This window comes from Nerophis ophidion, linkage group LG23 (genome assembly GCF_033978795.1).
Source record: "Nerophis ophidion isolate RoL-2023_Sa linkage group LG23, RoL_Noph_v1.0, whole genome shotgun sequence".
NCBI lineage: Eukaryota > Metazoa > Chordata > Actinopteri > Syngnathiformes > Syngnathidae > Nerophis > Nerophis ophidion.
This window is the reverse complement of record NC_084633.1, coordinates 39,735,914-39,757,756: the sequence shown is the minus strand read 5'-3', so window position 1 is coordinate 39,757,756 and position 21,843 is coordinate 39,735,914. Positions and strand designations below refer to the sequence as shown.

The window sequence follows — 21,843 nt, the reverse complement described above, 5'->3', positions numbered from 1 at the left end:
GAAATATCGATAGAATAAAATAGAATAGAATAGAAAGTACTTTATTGATCCCTGGGGGAAATTCAGCACCACAGTTTGCTCACAATAGACAATGATAATAATAAATAATAATAATTATAAATAATATAATATATGATATGTATAATATATAACATTGTATATGAATCATATAAATATATTCTACATATATTCTACATTTAAGTAAGCAAGCTAAAATGCACCAAACATGGATAAGTGTGGAGAGAGTGCTTTTTCCCCCCCATCAAAACGTTCAGTGTGCATGTTTTTATGTGGGAGATGTCTGTGGACTTTTTGTGCAGTTTTTTTGTTTTTGTTTGAATTTTGTCATGCTGTGTGTTTTGATTGTAGAAAGTACACTCCATGGTAACTGGCCTGAATCACTCAAAATGGCTACATGCCACACAGTCAGGTGCTCCTCCACATGGAGAGGAGCCAGATGAGGTGGTTCGAGCATCTGCTCAGGATGCCACCCGAACGCCTCCCTAGGGATGTGTTTAGGGCACATCCAACCGGTAGGAGGCCACGGGGAAGACCAAGTACACGTTGGGAAGACTATGTCTCCCGGTTGGCCTGGGAACGCCTCGGGATCCCCGGGAAGAGCTAAACGAAGTGGCTGGGGAGAGGGAAGTATGGGCTTCCCTGCTTAGGCTGCTGCCCCCGCGACCCGACCTCGGATAAGCGGAAGAAAATGGATGGATGGATGGATGTTAACGCCCTCCTCGGCCAGATTGTTTGTTAAACTCCAGCCCTTTGTGGGCCAAATTGAAGCCGCCGACCGTAGTTTGGACACCCTTGATTCAGTGGGTTGCCAAAGAATATTCAACAGTGTTACTGTTCAAACTGCGTGTAACGCTATCCTCCGCTGTTGTATATAAAGTAGCGTACAGTTGTAACTTCTAACTGTCGGTAGACTCGTTATGGAAGCTCTGAAAACTACGACAAAGATAATGGGGAGAAGAGGCTGTCAACGTGGAGGCACGTAAATACGGCCGCACATTCTGAAGAGAGGGTCAGAAAGCGATGTGTAAAACATCATCCATGCGACATTTGGAGCAAAGAAGCACCATCACATTTTATGTAGACCACAAGGAAGTATTAAATGTAGACAATAATCATAATACCGTATTTCCTTGAATTGCCGCCGGGTATAGTATGCGCCTGCCTAGAATTACTGCCGGGTCAAACTCATTTCGCAAAATGTTATTTTTATTAGCGCATGTCTAGAATTTCCGCCGGGTCAAACTCGTCACGTCACGAGTGACACTTCACCTGTCATCATTTTCAGAATGGAGGAGGCTGATTTCAACAATTTGAAATCGCATAAAGGGAAGAAGATTAAGAGCTATTCAGTAGGATTTAAGGTCCAAGCTATTGAATATGCTAAAAAGAACCGTAAGCAGCTATGTTTTATTAATATACCGTAGCTGCGTGTGTCAAATATTAGTCATTAAATGACTCCCGCCTCCTGGTGGTAGAGGGCGCTAGTGATCCTTCTTGCGACTACTCGGCTGCAGAAGAAGTGACAACAAGCAGCAAGAGTGAGCAGCGTGTGTTTATTTTTTCCTCTCGCTTGCATTTTTAACATGGAGGATTACATATCTAAAATAAAAGAGTTTTCTAAACTGGACTTTCAATCGAAGCAGGAGGTAATAAAGGAAGATTTCAATCGAGACAGAGAGACTTTTGAAACTGAAGAAAAATAAGCAAGACTTCATTTATAAGTAAAGGTAAGACCATAATAACGTTTTATTTTTTATTAAATGTGCTTTTCATGATGGTATCCTTACATCACACTCAAATTTATAAGCGCATGCTTGCCTTTACCGCATGCCTTTGGTAAGCGCCGGAGTGAGAAGAGGTTTTAAATTAATTAGCGCCCTGGCGGCAATTCAAGGAAATACGGCAGTGTGTTTAATGATCTGGTTCGCCCTAAGGTCCGAGAAATACGGTATACTTGTTAAATAAACCTCTGCCTTGTTTGAATGAATACTTAGGCCTACCATGCTACTGTGTTTTAATGTTGGTCATTATGGTGCTGCTTGGAGAGACAGCTGTTTTCTGACCTGGGGGAAACTTTGAGACCCGCAGATCTCATGAAAAGCATCCATCCATCCATCCATCATCTTCCGCTTATCCGAGGTCGGGTCGCGGGGGCAACAGCCTAAGCAGGGAAACCCAGACTTCCCTCTCCCCAGCCACTTCGTCTAGCTCTTCCCGGGGGATCCCGAGGCGTTGCCAGGCCAGCCGGGAGACATAGTCTTCCCAACGTGTCCTGGGTCTTCCCCGTGGCCTCCTACCGGTTGGACGTGCCCTAAACACCTCCCTAGGGAGGCGTTTGGGTGGCATCCTGACCAGATGCCCGAACCACCTCATCTGGCTCCTCTCCATGTGGAGGAGCAGCGGCTTTACTTTGAGTCCCTCCCGGATGGCAGAGCCTCTCACCCTATCTCTAAGGGAGAGACCCGCCACACGGCGGAGGAAACTCATTTCGGCCGCTTGTACCCGTGATCTTATCCTTTCGGTCATGACCCAAAGTTCATGACCATAGGTGAGGATGGGAACGTAGATCGACCAGTAAATTGAGAGCTTTGCCTTCCGGCTCAGCTCCTTCTTCACCACAACGGATCGGTACAACGTCCGCATTACTGATGACGCCGCACCGATCCGCCTGTCGATCTCACGATCCACTCTTCCCTCACTCGTGAACAAGACTCCTAGGTACTTGAACTCCTTGGACTCGGACTTGGAGGTGCTGATTCTCATTCCGGTCGCTTCACACTCGGCTGCGAACCGATCCAGCGAGAGCTGAAGATCCCGGTCAGATGAAGCCATCAGGACCACATCATCTGCAAAAAGCAGAGACCTAATCCTGCAGCCACCAAACCGGAACCCCTCAACGCCTTGACCGCGCCTAGAAATTCTGTCCATAAAAGTTATGAACAGAATGGGTGACAAAGGACAGCCTTGGCGGAGTCCAACCCTCACTGGAAATGTGTTCGACTTACTGCCGGCAATGCGAACCAAGCTCTGGCACTGATCGTACAGGGAACGGACCGCCACAATAAGACAGTCCGATACCCCATACTCTCTGAGCACTCCCCACAGGACTTCCCGAGGGACACGGTCGAATGCCTTCTCCAAGTCCACAAAGCACATGTAGACTGGTTGGGCAAACTCCCATGCACCCTCAAGAACCCTGCCGAGAGTATAGAGCTGGTCCACAGTTCCACCACCAGGACGAAAACCACACTGTTCCTCCTGAATCCGAGGTTCGACTATCCGACGTAGCCTCCTCTCCAGTACACCTGAATAAACCTTACCGGGAAGGCTGAGGAGTGTGATCCCACGATAGTTGGAACACACCCTCCGGTCCCCCTTCTTAAAGAGAGGAACCACCACCCCGGTCTGCCAATCCAGAGGTACCGCCCCCGATGTCCACGCGATGCTGCAAAGTCTTGTCAACCAAGACAGCCCCACAGCATCCAGAGCCTTAAGGAACTCCGGGCGGATCTCGTCCACCCCTGGGGCCTTGCCACCAAGGAGCTTTTTAACTACCTCAGCGACCTCAGCCCCAGAAATAGGAGAGTCCACCACAGATTCCCCAGGCACTGCTTCCTCATAGGAAGACGTGTTGATGGGATTGAGGAGGTCTTCGAAGTATTCCTTCCACCTATCCACAACATCCGCAGTCGAGGTCAGCAGAACACCATCCGCACCATACACGGTGTTGATAGTGCACTGCTTCCCCTTCCTGAGGCGGCGGACGGTGGTCCAGAATCGCTTCGAAGCCGTCCGGAAGTTGTTTTCCATGGTTTCCCCGAACTCTTCCCATGTCCGAGTTTTTGCCTCCGCGACCGCTGAAGCTGCACACCGCTTGGCCTGTCGGTACCTGTCCACTGCCTCCGGAGTCCTATGAGCCAAAAGGACCCGATAGGACTCCTTCTTCAGCTTGACGGCATCCCTCACCGCTGGTGTCCACCAAGGGGTTTTAGGATTGCCGCCCCGACAGGCACCAACTACCTTGCGGCCACAGCTCCGATCTGCCGCCTCGACAATAGAGGTGCGGAACATGGTCCACTCGGACTCAATGTCCAGCACCTCCCTCGTGACATGTTCAAAGTTCTTCCGGAGGTGGGAATTGAAATTTTGTCTGACAGGAGACTCTGCCAGACGTTCCCAGCAGACCCTCACAATGCGTTTGGGCCTCCCAGGTCTGTCCGGCATCCTCCCCCACCATCGCAGCCAACTCACCACCAGGTGGTGATCGGTAGAAAGCTCCGCCCCTCTCTTCACCCGAGTGTCCAAAACATGAGGCCGCAAATCCGATGACACAACTACAAAGTCGATCATGGAACTGCGGACTAGGGTGTCCTGGTGCCAAGTGCACATATGGACACCCTTATGTTTGAACATGGTGTTTGTTATCGACAAACTGTGACGAGCACAAAGTCCAATAACAAAACACCACTCGGGTTCAGATCCGGGCGGCCATTCTTCCCAATCACGCCTCTCCAGGTTTCACTGTCGTTGCCAACGTGAGCGTTGAAGTCTCCCAGTAGGACAAGGGAATCACCCGGGGGAGCACTTTCCAGTACTCCCTCGAGTGTTCCCAAAAAGGGTGGGTACTCTGAACTGCTGTTTGGTGCATAAGCACAAACAACAGTCAGGACCCGTCCCCCCACCCGAAGGCGGAGGGAGGCTACCCTTTCGTCCACCGGGTTGAACTCCAACGTACAGGCTTTGAGCCGGGGGGAAACAAGAATTGCCACCCCAGCCCGTCGCCTCTCACTGCCGGCAACGCCAGAGTGGAAGAGGGTCCAATCCCTCTCGAGAGAAGTGGTTCCAGAGCCCTTGCTGTGCGTCGAAGTGAGTCCGACTATATCCAGCCGGAATTTCTCGACTTCGCGCACTAGCTCAGGCTCTTTCCCCCCCAGTGACGTGACGTTCCACGTCCCAAGAGCTAGCTTCTGTAGCCGAGGATCGGACCGCCAAGTGCCCTGCCTTCGGCTGCCGCCCAGCTCACATTTCACCCGACCTCTATGGCCCCTGCTATGGGTGGTGAGCCCATTGGAGGGGTGACCCACGTTGCCTCTTCGGGCTGTGCCCGGCCGGGCCCCATGGGAACAGGCCCGGCCACCAGGCGCTCGCCATCGTGCCCCACCTCCGGGCCTGGCTCCAGAGGGGGGCCCCGGTGACCCGCGTCCGGGCGAGGGAAATCTGGGTCCATGGTTTTTCATCTTCATAAAGGTCTTCGAGCTGCTCTTTGTCTGATCCCTCACCTACAACCTGTTTGCCTTGGGAGACCCTACCAGGGGGCTTTATGCCCCCGGACAACATAGCTCCTAGGATCATTGGGACACGCAAACTCCTCTACCACGATAAGGTTGCAGCTCAGAGAGGATTTAAATCATACATGTACCAAAAAGACAGAACAAACAAAAGAAAACGTGCCGATCGCACGGGAAGCCAAGGTAACAACTTAGCACAGGAAATACAGGAGCAAGGATCAGGAACATGAAAACGTAACTGTTGCGTATAGCAAACAATAAAGCCACACCGACTGAATAAATGGCTCTCTGATTAGTGTTCAACATGCCCGGGACTCGCGTGGCTCGTGCCGGGACTTGTGGATCGCAAACGTTTCACTTTTCACTTTTTCTAAATTTCTCTAGCCCTTTTGGTGGTTCTCTGCTGGGTGGACATGCCGGGGGCCCCCAGACTCGCACGGCTCGTGGCGGGACTTGTGGAAATCCATTTTTTTACCTTTTTTGCACTTTTTCCGACTTTTTGTAAATTTCTCTCCCCGTTTTGGGGGTTTTCTGCTGGGTGCGTTTTGGACATGCCGGGCGGCCAGCGGCGGGACTTGTGGATTTAGCACATAAGTCATGATTTTGCACCTTTTTTGGACTTTTTACGACTTTTCCTGAATTTCTTTCCCCCTTTTGGTTGGCCTTTACTGGGTGCGTTTTGGTCTTGCCGGGGGCTCCGCAACGTGCGTGGTACGCGGCAGGACTTGTGGAGCTCCAATCGGGTGTGATTTTTCAACTTTTTTGGGACTTTTTTCAACTTTTTCTAAATTTCTCTCCCCCTTTCAAGGGGAACATTATCATCAAACCTATGCAAGCGTCAATATACACCTTGATGTTGCAGAAAAAAAGACCATGTATTTTTTCAACCGATTTCCGAACTCTAAATGGGTGAATTTTGGCAAATTAAACGCCTTTCTGGTTATCGGTCTTTTAGCGATGACGTCAGAACGTGACGTCACCGAGGTAACACACCCGCCATTTTCATTTTCAACACATTACAAACACCGGGTCTCAGCTCTGTTATTTTCCGTTTTTTCGACTATTTTTCGGAACCTTTGAGACATCATGCCTCGTCGGTGTGTTGTCGGAGGGTGTAACAACACTAACAGGGAGGGATTCAAGTTGCACCACTGGCAAGAAATCTGCCGCCAGACCCCATCAAATGTGCCGGAGTGTCTGCACATTTGACCGGCGGTGCTAAGGCAGACATGGCACAGAGATGTATGGATAACCTGCAGATGCATTTGCAACGATTAAGTCAACGAAATCACAAAGGTGAGTTTTGTTGATGTTATTGACTTATGTGGTAATCAGACATATTTGGTCGCAGCATGACTGCCAGCTAATTGATGCTAACATGCTATTTACGCTAGCTGTATGTACATTTGAAACTAGATACCCACATTTAATGCGAAACAAACACTTACCAATCGACGGATTTAAGTTGCTCCAGTGTCACAAGATGCGGAAGTCCTGATCGTTTGGTCCGCACATTTTACCGGCGATGCTAATAAGGCAGCCATGCTATGGGCCACTTCATTAGGTACACCCATTTTATGGCAGAATAGCGTCAATAGCTAGTAGCTCAATAGCTTCAATTTCTTGTTCAATTTCGTTTTCGCTATCTGCCTCCATACTCCGGCCATCTGTTTCAATACATGCGTAATCTGTTGAATCGCTTAAGCCGCTGAAATCCGAGTCTGAATCCGAGCTAATGTCGCTATATCTTGCTCTGGTAACCGCCATGTTGTTTGTATTGGCAGCCCTGTATGACGTCACAGGGAAATAGACAGTCGCATCGCAAATAGGGAAAATCAAGAACTTTAAAGCTTTTCTTAGGGATATTCCGTGAGGTGTAAAATTTTGAAAAAAACTTCAAAAAATAAAACAAGCCACTGGGAACTGATTTTTTTTTGTTTTTAACCCTTTTGAAATTGTGATAATGTTCCCCTTTAAGTGGTTCTCTGCTGAGTGCATTCTGGACATGCCGCGGGCCCTGGGACTTACGCGGCCCGTAGCGGGACTTTTGGAACTCCATCCCGGGTGTGATTTTTCACCTTTTTTGGACTTTTTCCGACTTTTCCCGAATTTCTCTTCCCCGTTTGGTGGGCCTTTACTGGGTGCGTTTTGGACTTACCGGGGGCTCCGCGACGCGCGCGGCATGCGGCGGGACTTGTGGATCTCCATCCCGGGAGTGACTTTTCACCCTTTTAGGACTTTTTCCGACTTTTTCTAAATTTCTCTCCCCCTTTTGATGGTTCTCTGCTGGGTGAGTTATGGACATGGCGGGTGCCCCGGGACTCGCGCTGCTCGTGGCGGGACTTGTGGAACTCCAACCCGGGTGTGATTTTTCACCTTTTTGGACTTTTTCTAACTTTTCCTGAATTTCTCACCGCCTTTTGGTGGGCCTTCACTGGGTGCGTTTTGGACTTACCGGGGGCTCCGCAACGCGCGTGGCATGCGGCGGGACTTGTGGATCTCCATCCCGGGCGTGACTTTTCACCTTTTTAGATCTTTTTCCGACTTTTTCTAAATTTCTCTCACCCTTTTGATGGTTCTCTGCTGTGTGAGTTTTGGACATGACTGGTGCCCCGGGACTTGCGCGGCTCGTGGCGGGACTTGAGGAACTCCAACCTGGGTGTGATTTTTCACCTTTTTTGGACTTTTTCCAACTTTTCCTGAATTTCTCACTCCCTTTTGGTGGGCCTTTACTGGGTGCGTTTTGGACTTACCGGGTGAAGTGAAGTGTGAAGTGAATTATATTTATATAGCGCTTTTCTCAAGTGACTCAAAGCGCTTTACATAGTGACACCCAATATCTAAGTTACATTTAAACCAGTGTGGGTGGCACTGGGAGCAGGTGTCTTGCCCAAGGACACAACGACAGTAACTAGAATGGCACAAGCGGGAATCGAACCTGCAACCCTCAAGTTGCTGGCACGGCCACTCTACCAACCGAGCTATGCCGCCTCACTGTTGATGTTATTGACTTATTGGCTCCGGTGATTTTCCACATTTCTTGGACTTTTTCCCACTTTTTCAAAATTTCTCTCAGCCCTAATCAGAGGCAGGTGAAACCAATTAGTACCCACGGAAACCAAAACAAACACACGAAGTGCACAAAAACAGGAACTAAGGGAGTCCAAAACTAACAGAAGAAAACTAAACAAAACATGATCTGGATCACGGATAATGACAACGTTGAAACATACTTTTTAACAACGTTTAATCAATGTTGGGCTCAAATGTTGATTTGACATTGAAATTTGGTCATTTCCTAACCAAAATTCTACAATCAAACATAAAGTCGAAACAACACGCTTTTTGACGACGTTTAATCAATATGAAGTGAAGTGACTTGTATTTATATAGCACTTTTCTCTAGTGATTCAAAGCGCTTTTACACAGTGAAACCAATATCTAAGTTCCATTTAAAGCAGTGTGGGTGGCACTGGGAGCAGGTGGGTGAAGTGTCTTGCCCAAGGACACAACGACAGTGACTAGGGTGGCGGAAGCGGGGATCGAACCTGGAACCCTCAGGTTGTTGGCACGGCCACTCTACCAACCGAGCTACACCGCCCCATTGTTAGGTTGTGACGTTGATGTGACCATTGAATTTTGGTCGTATTCTCAACCAAGAAGGTGGATCCAACGTTAGACATCGACGTTGTCTCAATATATATAAATACAACTATTTTGCTACGGAGTTTCCTCCACGTTTGTTTCAAAGTGACTTTTAAAGTTCCTGCCGGCTAACCCGTTTGACTCAGAGAAAAGTGCGTACCGTGTTTCAAGTTCTCCTCCCGGTCCCTCTTGATGGCTTGTTCCACGGCCGCCTGCACCAGGGGTCTGCTCCAGGCGTAGGTGTTGTCTTCCAGCAGCACCACGTTCATGGCGTACTGCCGTTTGGCGCTCAGACACTGGTCCAGCATCTTGTTGGCCGCCACCACCGCCACCAACATTCCCAGGTAGGGCAGGAACATCCTGGATCCTCCTTATGGCCCGGGTGTGCACCGCTACATGTCTTACCTGCTCCGGCTATCGGCGCCGACTGAGCCCGTCTTCCCTGCACATTCCAGAGGAGAAGTTGGAGAGAGCAAGAGTCTTGCTGGTGAGCGTGAAGACAACGGCTGATCATGCAGTGTGTGCTCTATCAGCGCTGCGTTAATCAACAACTGCTCATGTACTCCCACACCACACCACGCCTCACCTCACCTCACCTCAGTGACATCTGGATGGATTGAAAAAGAATATCGAGCACAATCCTACTGGACCGTGTGATGGTTCTGGACAGTGTCAATGCTGCTCGGACGAAACACGTGAGTATATTTCACATTTTTCCCTCTCTTCTAGACTTTTAGGAGAGCGAGCAGAGGGGCAAAGGTCACGGCGTGCTATAAAAGGCAGAGCTGATAAACAGTGGATGCTATAAAAGCAGGGCGGATTAAGACCGTAAAAGTGCTTATGGAGCATTTTTACTGTAGGGAGGAGATTTATGGCTCTCTGCTGGGAGCCGGATCTTTGAGAGAGTCGTTCGAAGGAGTCTCAAAGCTGTGTGTTGTTAGCTGTAGCTTGTTTTCATTGTTGCAAACTGAAATGACATATACTGTCTGTATATATAATATTATTAATAGTATGTATGTATACGTATATATATTTATTAGGGCTGTCTAAAAAATGTTTTCGACGTATATATATTTATTAGGGCTGTCTAAAAAATGTTTTCGAAAGAATCGCAACTCTTATCTGTAATGATTCTTGATCAATTCAAAAATGTAAGTAATCATTTTTTTCCCCCTAGATGAACACAACTAGATTATTTTAAAAAAACAATATTTTTATAATGCATTAAGAGTGTAAAAAAAAAATCGATCACAATTGTGATTTGTAACAATTCTTATTCGATTAAAAAAAAAAAAAAATCAATTTTTATTTACTATTTTATTAGGAATGTAATTACCAGGGCTGCGAATTTTTGAGTGTCCCACGATTCGATTCAATATTGATTCCTGGGGTCACGATTCGATAATATATAGATTTTTTTCGATTCCATTCGATTCTCGATTCAAAAACGATATTTTTCCGATTCAAAAGGATTCTGTATTCATTCAATACATAGGATTTCAGCAGGATCTACCGCAGTCTGCTGACATGCTAGCAGAGTAGATTTTTGTAAAAAGCTTTTATAATTGTAAAAGACAATGTTTTATCAACTGATTGCAATAGTGTAAATTTATTTTAACTATTAAACCATGGGTGTCAAACTCTGACCCGTGTAATTTCATTTGGCCCTTGAGGCAGTATGAAATTAACATTAGAGCTGGCCCGCCGGTATTATACGGCGACAGTGCCGCTGTAACAGCGCATTCACCGCTAATACTCATACTTGCCAACCCTCCCGATTTTCCCGGACTCCCAAATTTCAGTGCCCCTCCTGAAAATCTCCCAGGGCAACCATTCTTCCGAATTTCTCCCGATTTCCACTTGGACGACAATATTGAGGGCGTGCCTTAACGGCACTGCCTTTAGCGTCCCCTGCGACCTGTTGTCACGTCCGCTTTTCCTACATAGAAATAGCGTGCCAACCCAGTCACATAATATACGCGGCTTTTACACACAAGCACACAAGTGAATGCAAAGGCACACTTTTTCAACAGCCATACAGGCCACACTGAGGGTGGTCGTATAAACAACTTTAACATTGTTACAACTATGCACCACACTGTGAACCCACACCAAACAAGAATAACAAACACATTTCGGGAGAACATCCGCACCGTAACACAACATAAACACAACAAAACAAATACCCAGAACCCCTTGAAGCACTAACTCTTCCGGGACGCTAAAATATAACCTCCCCAGCAATAATTAACGTTTTACTCATGCACTTTCTCTTGCTACTTCAAGGCTTGAATGTTTGATTCATTCAGTATTGTTATTTTATTTGCAAATGTATTATTAGCCTGTGGAAAAAGTATATTTTGATATTTACCTCAGAGGGCTGCAAATAGAAAAGAGGCATTCAATTTTTATTTAAATTTGATTTGATATGCCATTGATATTTTTAAATTATCATTATTATTATTATTTAAAACTTGATTTTACATGTCACTATAAAGTTATATAAGCCTTGCTTGTTCAATATTCAATGCAAAACTTGTTTGGGTCTCTATTAAAAGGTTAATTTGTTCAACCTCAGCCCGTGGTTTTGTTCGGTTTTAAATTTTGGCCCACTCTGTATTTGAGTTTGACACCCCTGTATTAAACGAACCAAAAATACGACTTATTTTATCTTTGTGAAAACATTGGACGCAGTGTGTTGTCAAGCTTATGAGATGCGATGCAAGTGTAAGCCACTGTGACACTATTGTTCTTTTTTATTATTTTTATAAATGTCTAATGATAATGTCAATGAGGGATTTTTAATCACTGCTATGCTGAAATTATAACTAATATTGATACTGTTTGTTAGGAACTGGTCAAGGGGGGACCCCGGGATGCAGAGACGGGAGGCAAGTTTGAATAACAAAAGGGAATACATTCAATCAGTCCAAAAAGTGCAACGAAAAGCGATGGGGCAGAAAATGCACACCATGAAAACTAAATGAAGCCGGTTCCTCAGTGGTTGGCAGTGGAAAAGCCGGGACGCACTAGTGCGCAGGGAAAAAGTCTCTACTGCCTCAGGGAGGCTAGAAAACAAATTATAACAAGGTTAGGAAATACAAGAATAAGGAAAGCCAACATACCGGTCTGACGGGACAAAGCGGGTCATGCACGTAGGAGGTGCAGGATCAAAAATTAACCGACAAGGACCAGTTGTGGGTGACGAGCTTATATACTCCTTGGTCGAAAATGGTTGCAGGTGTGTCTAGTGTCCGCCCCTTGCTGGAGGCTAACGAGCTGAGGAAACAAATCACAACAAAAAAGAAGGAAGGGAAATAAAAACATCACAACTGTTGTTGACAATATTCATTTTTATTTCACTACTTTTGGTTTGTTCTGTGTCGTGTTTGTGTCTTCTCAATTGCTCTGTTTATTGCAGTTCTGAGTGTTGCTGGCTCAGGTTTGCTTTTGGAATTGGATTGCATTGTTATATTGCTGTGTAGTGGTTTGTTAGATTGATAAAAAAAAAAAAAAAAAAGTTTAAAAAAATGAGAATCGATTCTGAATCGCACAACGTATTTAATTCGATTCGTATTCGAATCGATCTTTTCCCACACCCCTAATATACGTACATACATATATATACATACATATATACATACATACATATATATACATACATGCATATACATACATATATATACTGTATATATACATATATATATATATACACACACACACATACACACACACACATATATCTACATACACATATTTACATATATATATACATCCATCCATTTTCTACCACTTATTCCCTTTTGGGGTCGTGGGGGGGCTTGCGCCTGTCTTAGCTATAATCGTGCGGAAGGCGGAGTACACCCTGGACAAGTCGCCACCTCATTACAGGGCGAACACAGATAGACAACATTCACACTCACATTCACACACTAGGGATCATTTAGTGTTGCAAATCAACCTATCCCCAGGTGCATGTCATATGTCATATATATATATATATATATATATATATATATATATATATATATATATATACATAGATATATATATATATATACATAGATATATATACATATATATATATATATATATACTACTACTATATATATATATATATATATACGACTACTATATATATATATATATAAATATACTACTACTACTCTGCTAGCTGACATGCTAGCAGAGTAGTAGATTTTTTTTTTTAAATCTTTTATAATTATAAAGGACAATGTTTTACCAACTGATTGCAATAATGTAAATTTGTTTTAACTATTAAACGAACCAGAATCTGGTTGGTCAAAAAATTAGATGGGTGTGGCTTTTGTTTAGTTTCTCTCTATAGTCCAAAAGAGACCGTATATATCTAAAAACAAAATTTGTCAACTGCGGTTTCATGATTCTTAAGTTGTGTTCAGGCAGAAACACCAGAAAATTTTATACAGCTTATAAATTTTATTGTATGGCTTTTCTTTTAAAAGAAAAGCCATAAAACCTTTTTTTTTTTTAATTGATATAGAGATTTACTGTAAGCGTTAAATAAAAAATAATAATAAAAATGTATATATATATATATATATATATATATACATACATATATATATATATATATATATATATATACTTACACACATATGGCAGTAAAGGATAGAACTTAAGTCAATAATTCATAAATACTTTACACCAATATAGACACAATTGTTGAGAATTAATGTGAAATATTGATAATGATCCAATTTAGCTCAGTAGTCAGCACGCTCGCCTCTTATGCCGGGATCGCGACCCGGCGGAACAGCAGGAAAAACACAAGACCGCAACAACAGTGCCCTGATATGTGTGTGTGTGTGTGTGTGTGTGTGTGTGTATATATATATATACACATAAATTAGTAATTGTTTTATATGTATATGTATGTGTACATACACACGTAGTACTGTTATTCCAAATATTTTGTGATCTATGAATGTACTTTGTGCCAATACCTACCCCTAAATAGAACAAGTGTCTTTTATCAGCTGTCTACTCATTCAAGGCCACACTGGCTGATACATTCTTAATCCTTCCTTGTGTACTAAACACTTGCCACCGAGACCAAAACACAGTTATCATTGTGCACATGTATCGCAGTCAAGAGGCTCGTCAATACTTCCAGTGAGAGCGTCTTCCCTTCCGGCCTCACCACTCCGTCTGCCACCTCGCACCTCGTAAAAGCTGCTGAGCAAACAGCAATGGCGTGCTCATATTTGGGTTGGCGGGGACCGTGAGGGCCGCCATGCGCCCCGTCACACCGTCCAGAAGAAGAGGAAACATTGACGCATTAAAGGGAACAAGCCTGCTTTATTGCGTCATTGGCTGCCATGGCAACCACATGCAATCAAATGTGCACTACTGTACGATAGATAGCAAGTCTTGATTGTACACAGCGGGGGTGTCCTAACTTTTTCCACATTTTCTAAACCAATACAATATTTATTGCAGGGATGTCCAAAGTGCAGCTGGGGGCCATTTGCGGCCCACAGCTAATTGTTTACCGGCCCGCCAGCCACTCTGGAAATGCTATTGCACAAATCAAAAAAGGACATTTAAAAATATTGGAATGAGGTGAAATCTAACGAGAAAAAATTGCAATGTTGACACAAAGCTGCCATGCAGGCTGTTTTTTTTCTTTTTGTCTTTATTTTACCATGTAAAAAACATCTTTACCATGAATTGATTAACGTGGACCCCGACTTAAACAATTTGAAAAACTTATTGGGTTGTTACCATTTAGTGGTCAGTTGTACTGTACTGTGCAATCTACTAATTAAAGTCTCAATCAATTATTTTTTTTTTCCATTGCTCAAAACAAAAAATAATGACAAAAAAAAATCCATGTTATAATGAATTATTTTCAAAACTCCATTTAGTCCAAAAATTTTACTTTAATATGTTTTACATGGTAAATATTGCATATATTGTGCAGTTGCCATATAAACACAAAGTTTTCTTTGACAAAAGAGCATAAAACAAACAAAAGAATAGTTAAAACGTAAAATCGACAAATGTATCTGAAGTTGATCTCGTAACTGAGTGGGGCACCTTTTGGATCCCATATATATTTAGGGGTATTTTATTTATCTTTTCACCATAAGTACTCAAAAATAATAAAGAATTAAAATCAATGGTGTCCTGAATAATGGATCTTTTAAGGCTCTAATTACTAAATACTGCATATTTCGGTTTTACCATTAAAAAAACAAAGATGTTTTTAAAAGAAAAGCCATAAAACCTTCTTTTTTTTTTTTTAAATTGATATAGAGATTTACTGTAAGCGTTAAATAAATAAAAAATAATAAAAATTTTAATAACTGGGACCCTTTATGGTCCCCGGGATCCCTAAAGGTAAAATACATTTAAAAAATCCATATATTTTGTTATGGTTTGAAAATGAAAAATATCAAAATGGCCCCCGCATGCTTTAATTTTTCCATGTGCGGCCCTCAGTGGAAAAAGTTTGGACACCCTTGATTTATTGTAACCTTTAAGGCGGAGTAGTCAAACCAGCCCTCAATAAAAATGTTTAATTTGTTTTGTTGTTGTTTTTTTTATTTTAATTTAAATTAATTTTTAATAAAAAAAAATGTCATAATTATTTATTTATTTTTTAAATGGGTTGGGTTGTCTTCTTTTTAATTATCCTTAAGGAACTCTCCTGAAGGAATCAATAAAGTACTATCTGTCTATCAATAAAGTACTATCTATCTATCTATTGGCAGTTTTGGCTGCCCTAATTTGGCCATTATTACACAATGATTATACAATCGCTTATGCATTTGATTTTTTGTTGACGTGCAAATTGATGCATAATTTGCTTTGCAATTATAAGTCATATTGACAAGCGGATTAAAAAACAACTATGATATATTTGTTATATTGTTTGTTGTATGTTTGTTATATTTTATATTTGTCGTGTGAGCAGATAATAAATGTATGCAATTTCATGCACTACGGACATTTTTTGGCAAAATTGAAGACCAATTTTTTACAAATATGAAGTACTGTACTTTTTTTTTTACGATTGTATTTATTTATTTTTAGAATACATATATTTTTATTTTTCAACACTTTGAAATGACTTTTTTTCAATTGTAAATGTAAAATAGATATATTGACACAAGCACATTATTTTCTATTTATTTATTTATTTTTAGAATACATTTATTTTTTAACATTTTTAAAATGACTTTTTTTCAAATGTAAATGTAAAATAGATATATTGACACAAGCACATTATTTTCACGGTTTGGCGGGCCACACAAAGGGATGTGGCGGGACAGATTTGGCCCCTGGGCCTTGAGTTGGACACCTGTGCATTAGACATTCCCAGGGACCCAAAAGGGTCTCAGTCAATAAAGTGTTGAAAATAAGTCAAATATGACAATGTTTGTATTTTTTTACTTTCAACGCTTAATTCATATTATTCGCTTATTCATAGATCAACTTCATCTCGAGGCCGACATATTTTTTTAATGTTGAATGCCATTTTTGAATGCGAAAACTTTTTTGAATAAGGCAAAGTTTAAAAAAAAAAAATCTGAGCCCATGTGGTGATATCCTTTAGAGATTGATGTCGGTTTTCAATGCTTAAATATTCACACAAGTTTGTCCATATACATCAGGCCTGGGCAAATTAAGGGCCGGGTGCCACATGCGGCCTATTAAGCCTTTCAATCTGGCCCGCCGAACATTTCCAAATATTTTTTTTTAGATCTTTAAGATGGAAAGTATAGCTGCCATTATGATTTCTAATGACCGTAAGTCTTGAACTTTACAAAGTATTTCAATGGTGGGAATCTGCGCTTTTGGATGGTATACTAGTTACTATGGTAATCTAATTAGTGACTATGGTCATCTAATTAATTCATATGGCAATCTAATTAGTTACTATGGTCATCTAATTAGTTACTATGGTCATCTAATTAGTTATTATAGTCATCTAATTAGTTATTATGGTCATCTAATTAGTTATTATGGTCATCTAATTAGTTATTATGGTCATCTAATTAGTTATTATGGTCATCTACGTCACAGCAGCTCAGATGAGGCACCAAGCAGTGAGGGCGGGAAGCATTTCCACAGACGCGGAGGGAGATTTTCACAACCAAGTTCTAAAGTTTAGTGATATATCAGATGTATCAGATTGTAGGTGGGTTTAATTTGTACCCTTTCCGTTCATACTTCACTGTTTGTTGCATTTTTGTTGCGTTTCACTCGATTGTAAAATATGTCAATCGGAAGGGAGTGTGACATTTATATTCAGTGTTTATCCTTCATAGAAAAATTTAAAATTCCATTAAGTTTTTTAAAGAGGTCTGTCTTAATGTTTTTAGCATTCAATCAGAAATTATTGTGAGGTTTTGTATTAGTGTCCCTAAAAATAGTTATATAGGCCCCCAGACACATACATTTTTTTCTCTAAATGTGGCCCCCCGATTTATAATAATTGCCCAGACCTGATATACATACTACTTTTGTTTATGTTTTATGCCTCATGAAATTTTCTGCATAATTTGCTGTAAAAAAAAAAAATCTGGTTTTGCGTTGGAATTCTGTTTTGTTTTTGGAATTTGCACACACTGAATTTTTACACGCTGAATTTTAAATCAGTGAATTTTTACACACTGAATTTTAAAACACCGAACGTTAAAACTGAATTTTTACACACTGAATTTTTAAACAGTGAATTTTTAAACACAGAATTTTTAAACACGCATTTTGCTGGGAAAAAAAAGAAAAGAAAAAACATATATGAAATTGTTGGCATAATTTGATGTAAGAAAAAATCTAGTTTTGCGTTGGAATTTTGTTTTCAAAATTTTGTTTTATTTTTGGAATTTTTACACACTGAATTTTAAAACACTGAACTTTAAAACAGGTTTTTTACTCACTAAATTTTTAAACAGTCAATTTGAAAACACAGAATGTTTAAACACTTATTTTGCTGAAAAAAAAGAAAAGAAAAAAATTAAATTGTCAGCATAATTTGATGTAAAAAAATCTGGTTTTGCGTTGGAATTTTGTTTTGTTTTTGGAATTTTTACACACTGAATTTTAAATCACTGCCTTTCTACACACTGAATTTCAAAACATTCAACTTTAAAACAGAATTTTTACTACACGCAATTTGCTGAAAAATAAAAAAAATTATGTGAAATCGTCTGCATAATTTGATGTAAAAACAAAATCTGGTTTTGTGTTGGAATTTTGTTTTTAAATCTAATTATGCTGACAATTTTATTGGAGAAGTAGTTTAGTGTTGTAAAATTTGGTGTATAAAAATTCAGTGTTAAAAAGATTCAGTGTATAAAATTCAGTATCTAAAAATTCAATGTAGAAAAAATTAAGTGTAAAAAAAAAATCAGTGTATAAAATTCTGTTTAAAAAATGTTATGTGAAAAAATCAGTGTATAAAATTCAGTTAAAAAATTCTATGTTAAAAACTCAGTGTATAAAATTCAGTTTAAAAAAATTTTATGTAAAAAAATCAGTGTATAAAATTAAGTTAAAAAATTCTATGTAAAAAAATCAGTGTATAAAATTCAGTTTAAAAAAATGTATGTAAAAAAAATCTGCGTATAAAATTCAGTTTAAAAAATTCAATGGAAAAAAATCAGTGTAAAAAATTCAGTTTGAATAAAATTCGTCCATCCATCCATTTTCTACCGCTTATTCCCTTTTGGGGTCGCGGGGGGCGCTGGCGCCTATCTCAGCTACAATCGGGCGGAAGATGGGTTACACCCTGGACAAGTCGCCACCTCATAATTTATATGTAAAAAAAATCAGTGTATAAAATTCATTTTAAAAAATTATATGTAAAAAAATCAGTATATAACATTTCAGCATACAAAAATTCAGTACTAAAACATTTGCTGCTTCAAAAATCAAGACTCACGTCTCAGGAAGTTCACTTGTGTCTTGGGTCTTGCTTGCTAGTATTTATTGAAAAGGCGTCACCCTGCAGTCACACTTATGTGTGACTGCCATCTACTGGTCACACTTATCATTACATCATGTACCAAATAAAATAGCTTCAAGGTTGTGAAACCCAAACAGAATTAACACGTACATTAGGCGCACTGGGTTATAAGTCGCACTTTGGATTTTTGAAAGGGTTTTAAGTCTGCCTTTCAGTCCAGTTGTTGTATTTTGTAGTATTTTGAGAATGTGGTTGTTGAAATATTTGCTGCCGGCCGTACTTTGGCCATATTGGTTTGAGGCCGAGTGGCCCATCCCTCCTGTATCAGACATTACTGGATTTATTGGCGATTAAATGGGTGTAACTTTCAAGAGAAGCCTGCCAGACACGCCAGCGTTGATAAGCGGCCATCATCATCGTCATCATCATCATTAGGGAGGCTAATGATTAGACTCCTTATGTGCAGTTTGATTGGCAAATCAGGCAAATAAGTGACTGGCTGACCTCTGACCCTGAGGACAAAAAGGAGTGATTCATTTGTAAATACTAGCAGAGTACTACATGCCAAACAAGCCCAAGCCAGGATTTGTTGCCAAAACAAGGTCACACGTCCGTCATTTGGACGAGCGGCGGCAGATAAAGTGATTTATAGTTGAATAGTTGCACAATCCTACGCTGGACAAAACATGTTTGCAGATAGCAGCGCTCTGTTTTCACCCAGACTACGTGTTTATTACCGCGTATCTTAGTGCCCTTATTTTGAAAAATAAGGAAGAATCAAATGTTAAAAACACCATTTTACTGTTATATATTTGCCCTGAATACAGTTGTCTGTGGAGAGAGTTTTTGCAGTGACATTTATATTATTTGGGGCGGTATAGCTCGATTGGTAGAGCAGCCGTGCCAGCAACTTGAGAGTTCCAGGCTCGATCCCCGCTTCCGCCATCCAAGTTACTGCCGTTGTGTCCTTGGGCAAGACACTTTACCCACCTGCTCCCAGTGCCACCCACACTGCTTTAAATGGAACTTAGATATTGGGTTTCACTAAGTAAAAGTGCTTTGAGTCACTAGAGAAAAGCGCTATATAAATATACTTCACATTTATTGTATTTCCTTTTTTATTTTTTTATTTACTTTCCCTTATTCTTTTGTTATTATTTTTTTTGGGGGGGGGGGGGTATTCGATTTGTGACTGTATTCCTGGAATTCGTATGTGCCTCAAAACTCTGTAAACATTAAAGCTGCAAGCAGCAATGGCCAGGATTGACTTTTGCTGGTGTTTCCTGCCTTTACCCATTCAACATGTCTTTACCTGCACATTATCTACCTTCCCTGCATCCTGGGGTCACACTGGTGCTTCTTTTTATCCATACACGCTGGTGCTTCCTGCCATCACCCAGACAACATATCTTTACCTGCACGTTACCTACCTTCTCTGTATCCTGGAGTCAAACTGGTGCCTCCTTCTTTCACCCAGTCAACATATCTTTACCCGCACAGTGCCTACCTTCTCTGCATTGTGTGGTCATGCTGGTGCTTCCTGCTTTTAAGCGGCCATCTTGAGACGGCAGCAGCGCAGCAGCATCAGCGCAGAAATTCTTTGAAGGCTTGTAAAATCAAAACCGGAGCAGTTAGAAAAACTATTTTCTCAACTTTTATTCAGAAGCGATTAATCTCTCTCCTGTACGAGTTTGAAGCCGACACAACAAACGTGCTCGGAGGAGATAATGTTTGAAAAAAGGTGACAGGTTTTTAAAAAACTTTTGTTTTGAAGGGGTAATTGCCAACTTCCTGTTGATTTTTGCTGAAGGATGTAAATGAATGAAATGTAGGTCTAAGTGAGACCTACATAGAGGTTTTTGTTTCATGTCTCTACGACATTCCTACCGGAAATTACAAGCAGTTTTGTCTGTGTTTTCTTCCTAGGAGCAGTTTTGTCTGTGTTTTATTCCTAGGGGGCGCTAGAGCGCAATTTTGAGTTTTGGGTTTTGTTTTTTTATTAAATCGTAATTTTCGCCAGCCCTGATGTGTGTGTCCAGTTTGGTGTGTTTTGAAGCATTTTAAGGGGGTCAAATTACAGCTCAAAGAGGCAAAAATTAATTTTTTTAAGAAACTTTTGTTTTGAAGGGCTTTTTTTTGCCAACTTTCTGTTTATTTTTGCTGATGGAGATCAGTGTATGAAATATAGGTCTAAGTCAGATCTACATAGAGGTTTTTGCTTCATGTCTCTACGACATTCCTAACGGAAGTTAAAAGCAGTTTTGTCTGTGTTTTTTCCTAGGGGGCGCTAGAGCGCAATTTTGAGTTTGGGGTTTTGTTTTTTTATTAGATCGCAATTTTCGCCAGTCCTGATGTCTGTGTTAAATTTGGTGAGTTTTGAAGCATGTTAAGGGGGTCAAATTACAGCTCAAAGAGACGGCGGTATAATAATAATAACACCTTAGAAATGCCCTAGGGTCCTCTGTTCTAAAGGGACATTCGGTCCCTGAAAATGGGGAAAAAATGTGATTAAAAAAACATCCTCTAAACATGATGAACAACGAGTAAAGTTTTTGTATTAATGTGTGTGCATGTGCGTGTGCATGTTTGTGCGCGCTCTCCACTTTCCCAATAGGGAAAGATTTGCTGCCCTCTTGTGGATAAAAGCGTTCAGTGTAAGCAACATGCGACCTAACAGATTTGTATTTTTATCGTTTTATTCTGAAATGACGACCTATTTTTAACGCACACATTAAGATCAGTTTGCCGTTTTTCAAATGTAACAATAAAGATCAAATGTATTTCACGCTCCTGTCTCAGTTTTATAAATAACTTCCACTCTTGCAAATATTGAACATCAGTGCGACTCAAACTTTGTTCACCGCCTCAGATAACACTTCATTCACCCTCCATGTGGCACCTTAATGTAGTTTAGTAGACCTAAGTATTCAT

At 41.2% G+C, this 21,843-nt stretch overlaps 1 protein-coding gene across 2 annotated transcripts in view; it reads right to left on the bottom strand.

Moving 5' to 3' along the window:
* The window catches only part of gucy2ca (guanylate cyclase 2Ca), a 70,727-nt gene extending 58,561 nt beyond the window's left edge, over positions 1-12,166 (bottom strand). Inside the window, exons 1-2 of one of the 2 annotated variants that reach the window (XM_061884546.1) lie at positions 12,080-12,166; positions 9,115-9,396 (exon numbers count right to left, since the gene is read on the bottom strand). In XM_061884546.1, the coding sequence (XP_061740530.1) occupies positions 9,115-9,313 (199 nt within the window). In that variant the 5' untranslated portion in view covers positions 9,314-9,396; positions 12,080-12,166. The other variant, XM_061884545.1, reaches the window with a different exon arrangement.
* Between the last annotated feature and the right edge of the window lie 9,677 nt (positions 12,167-21,843).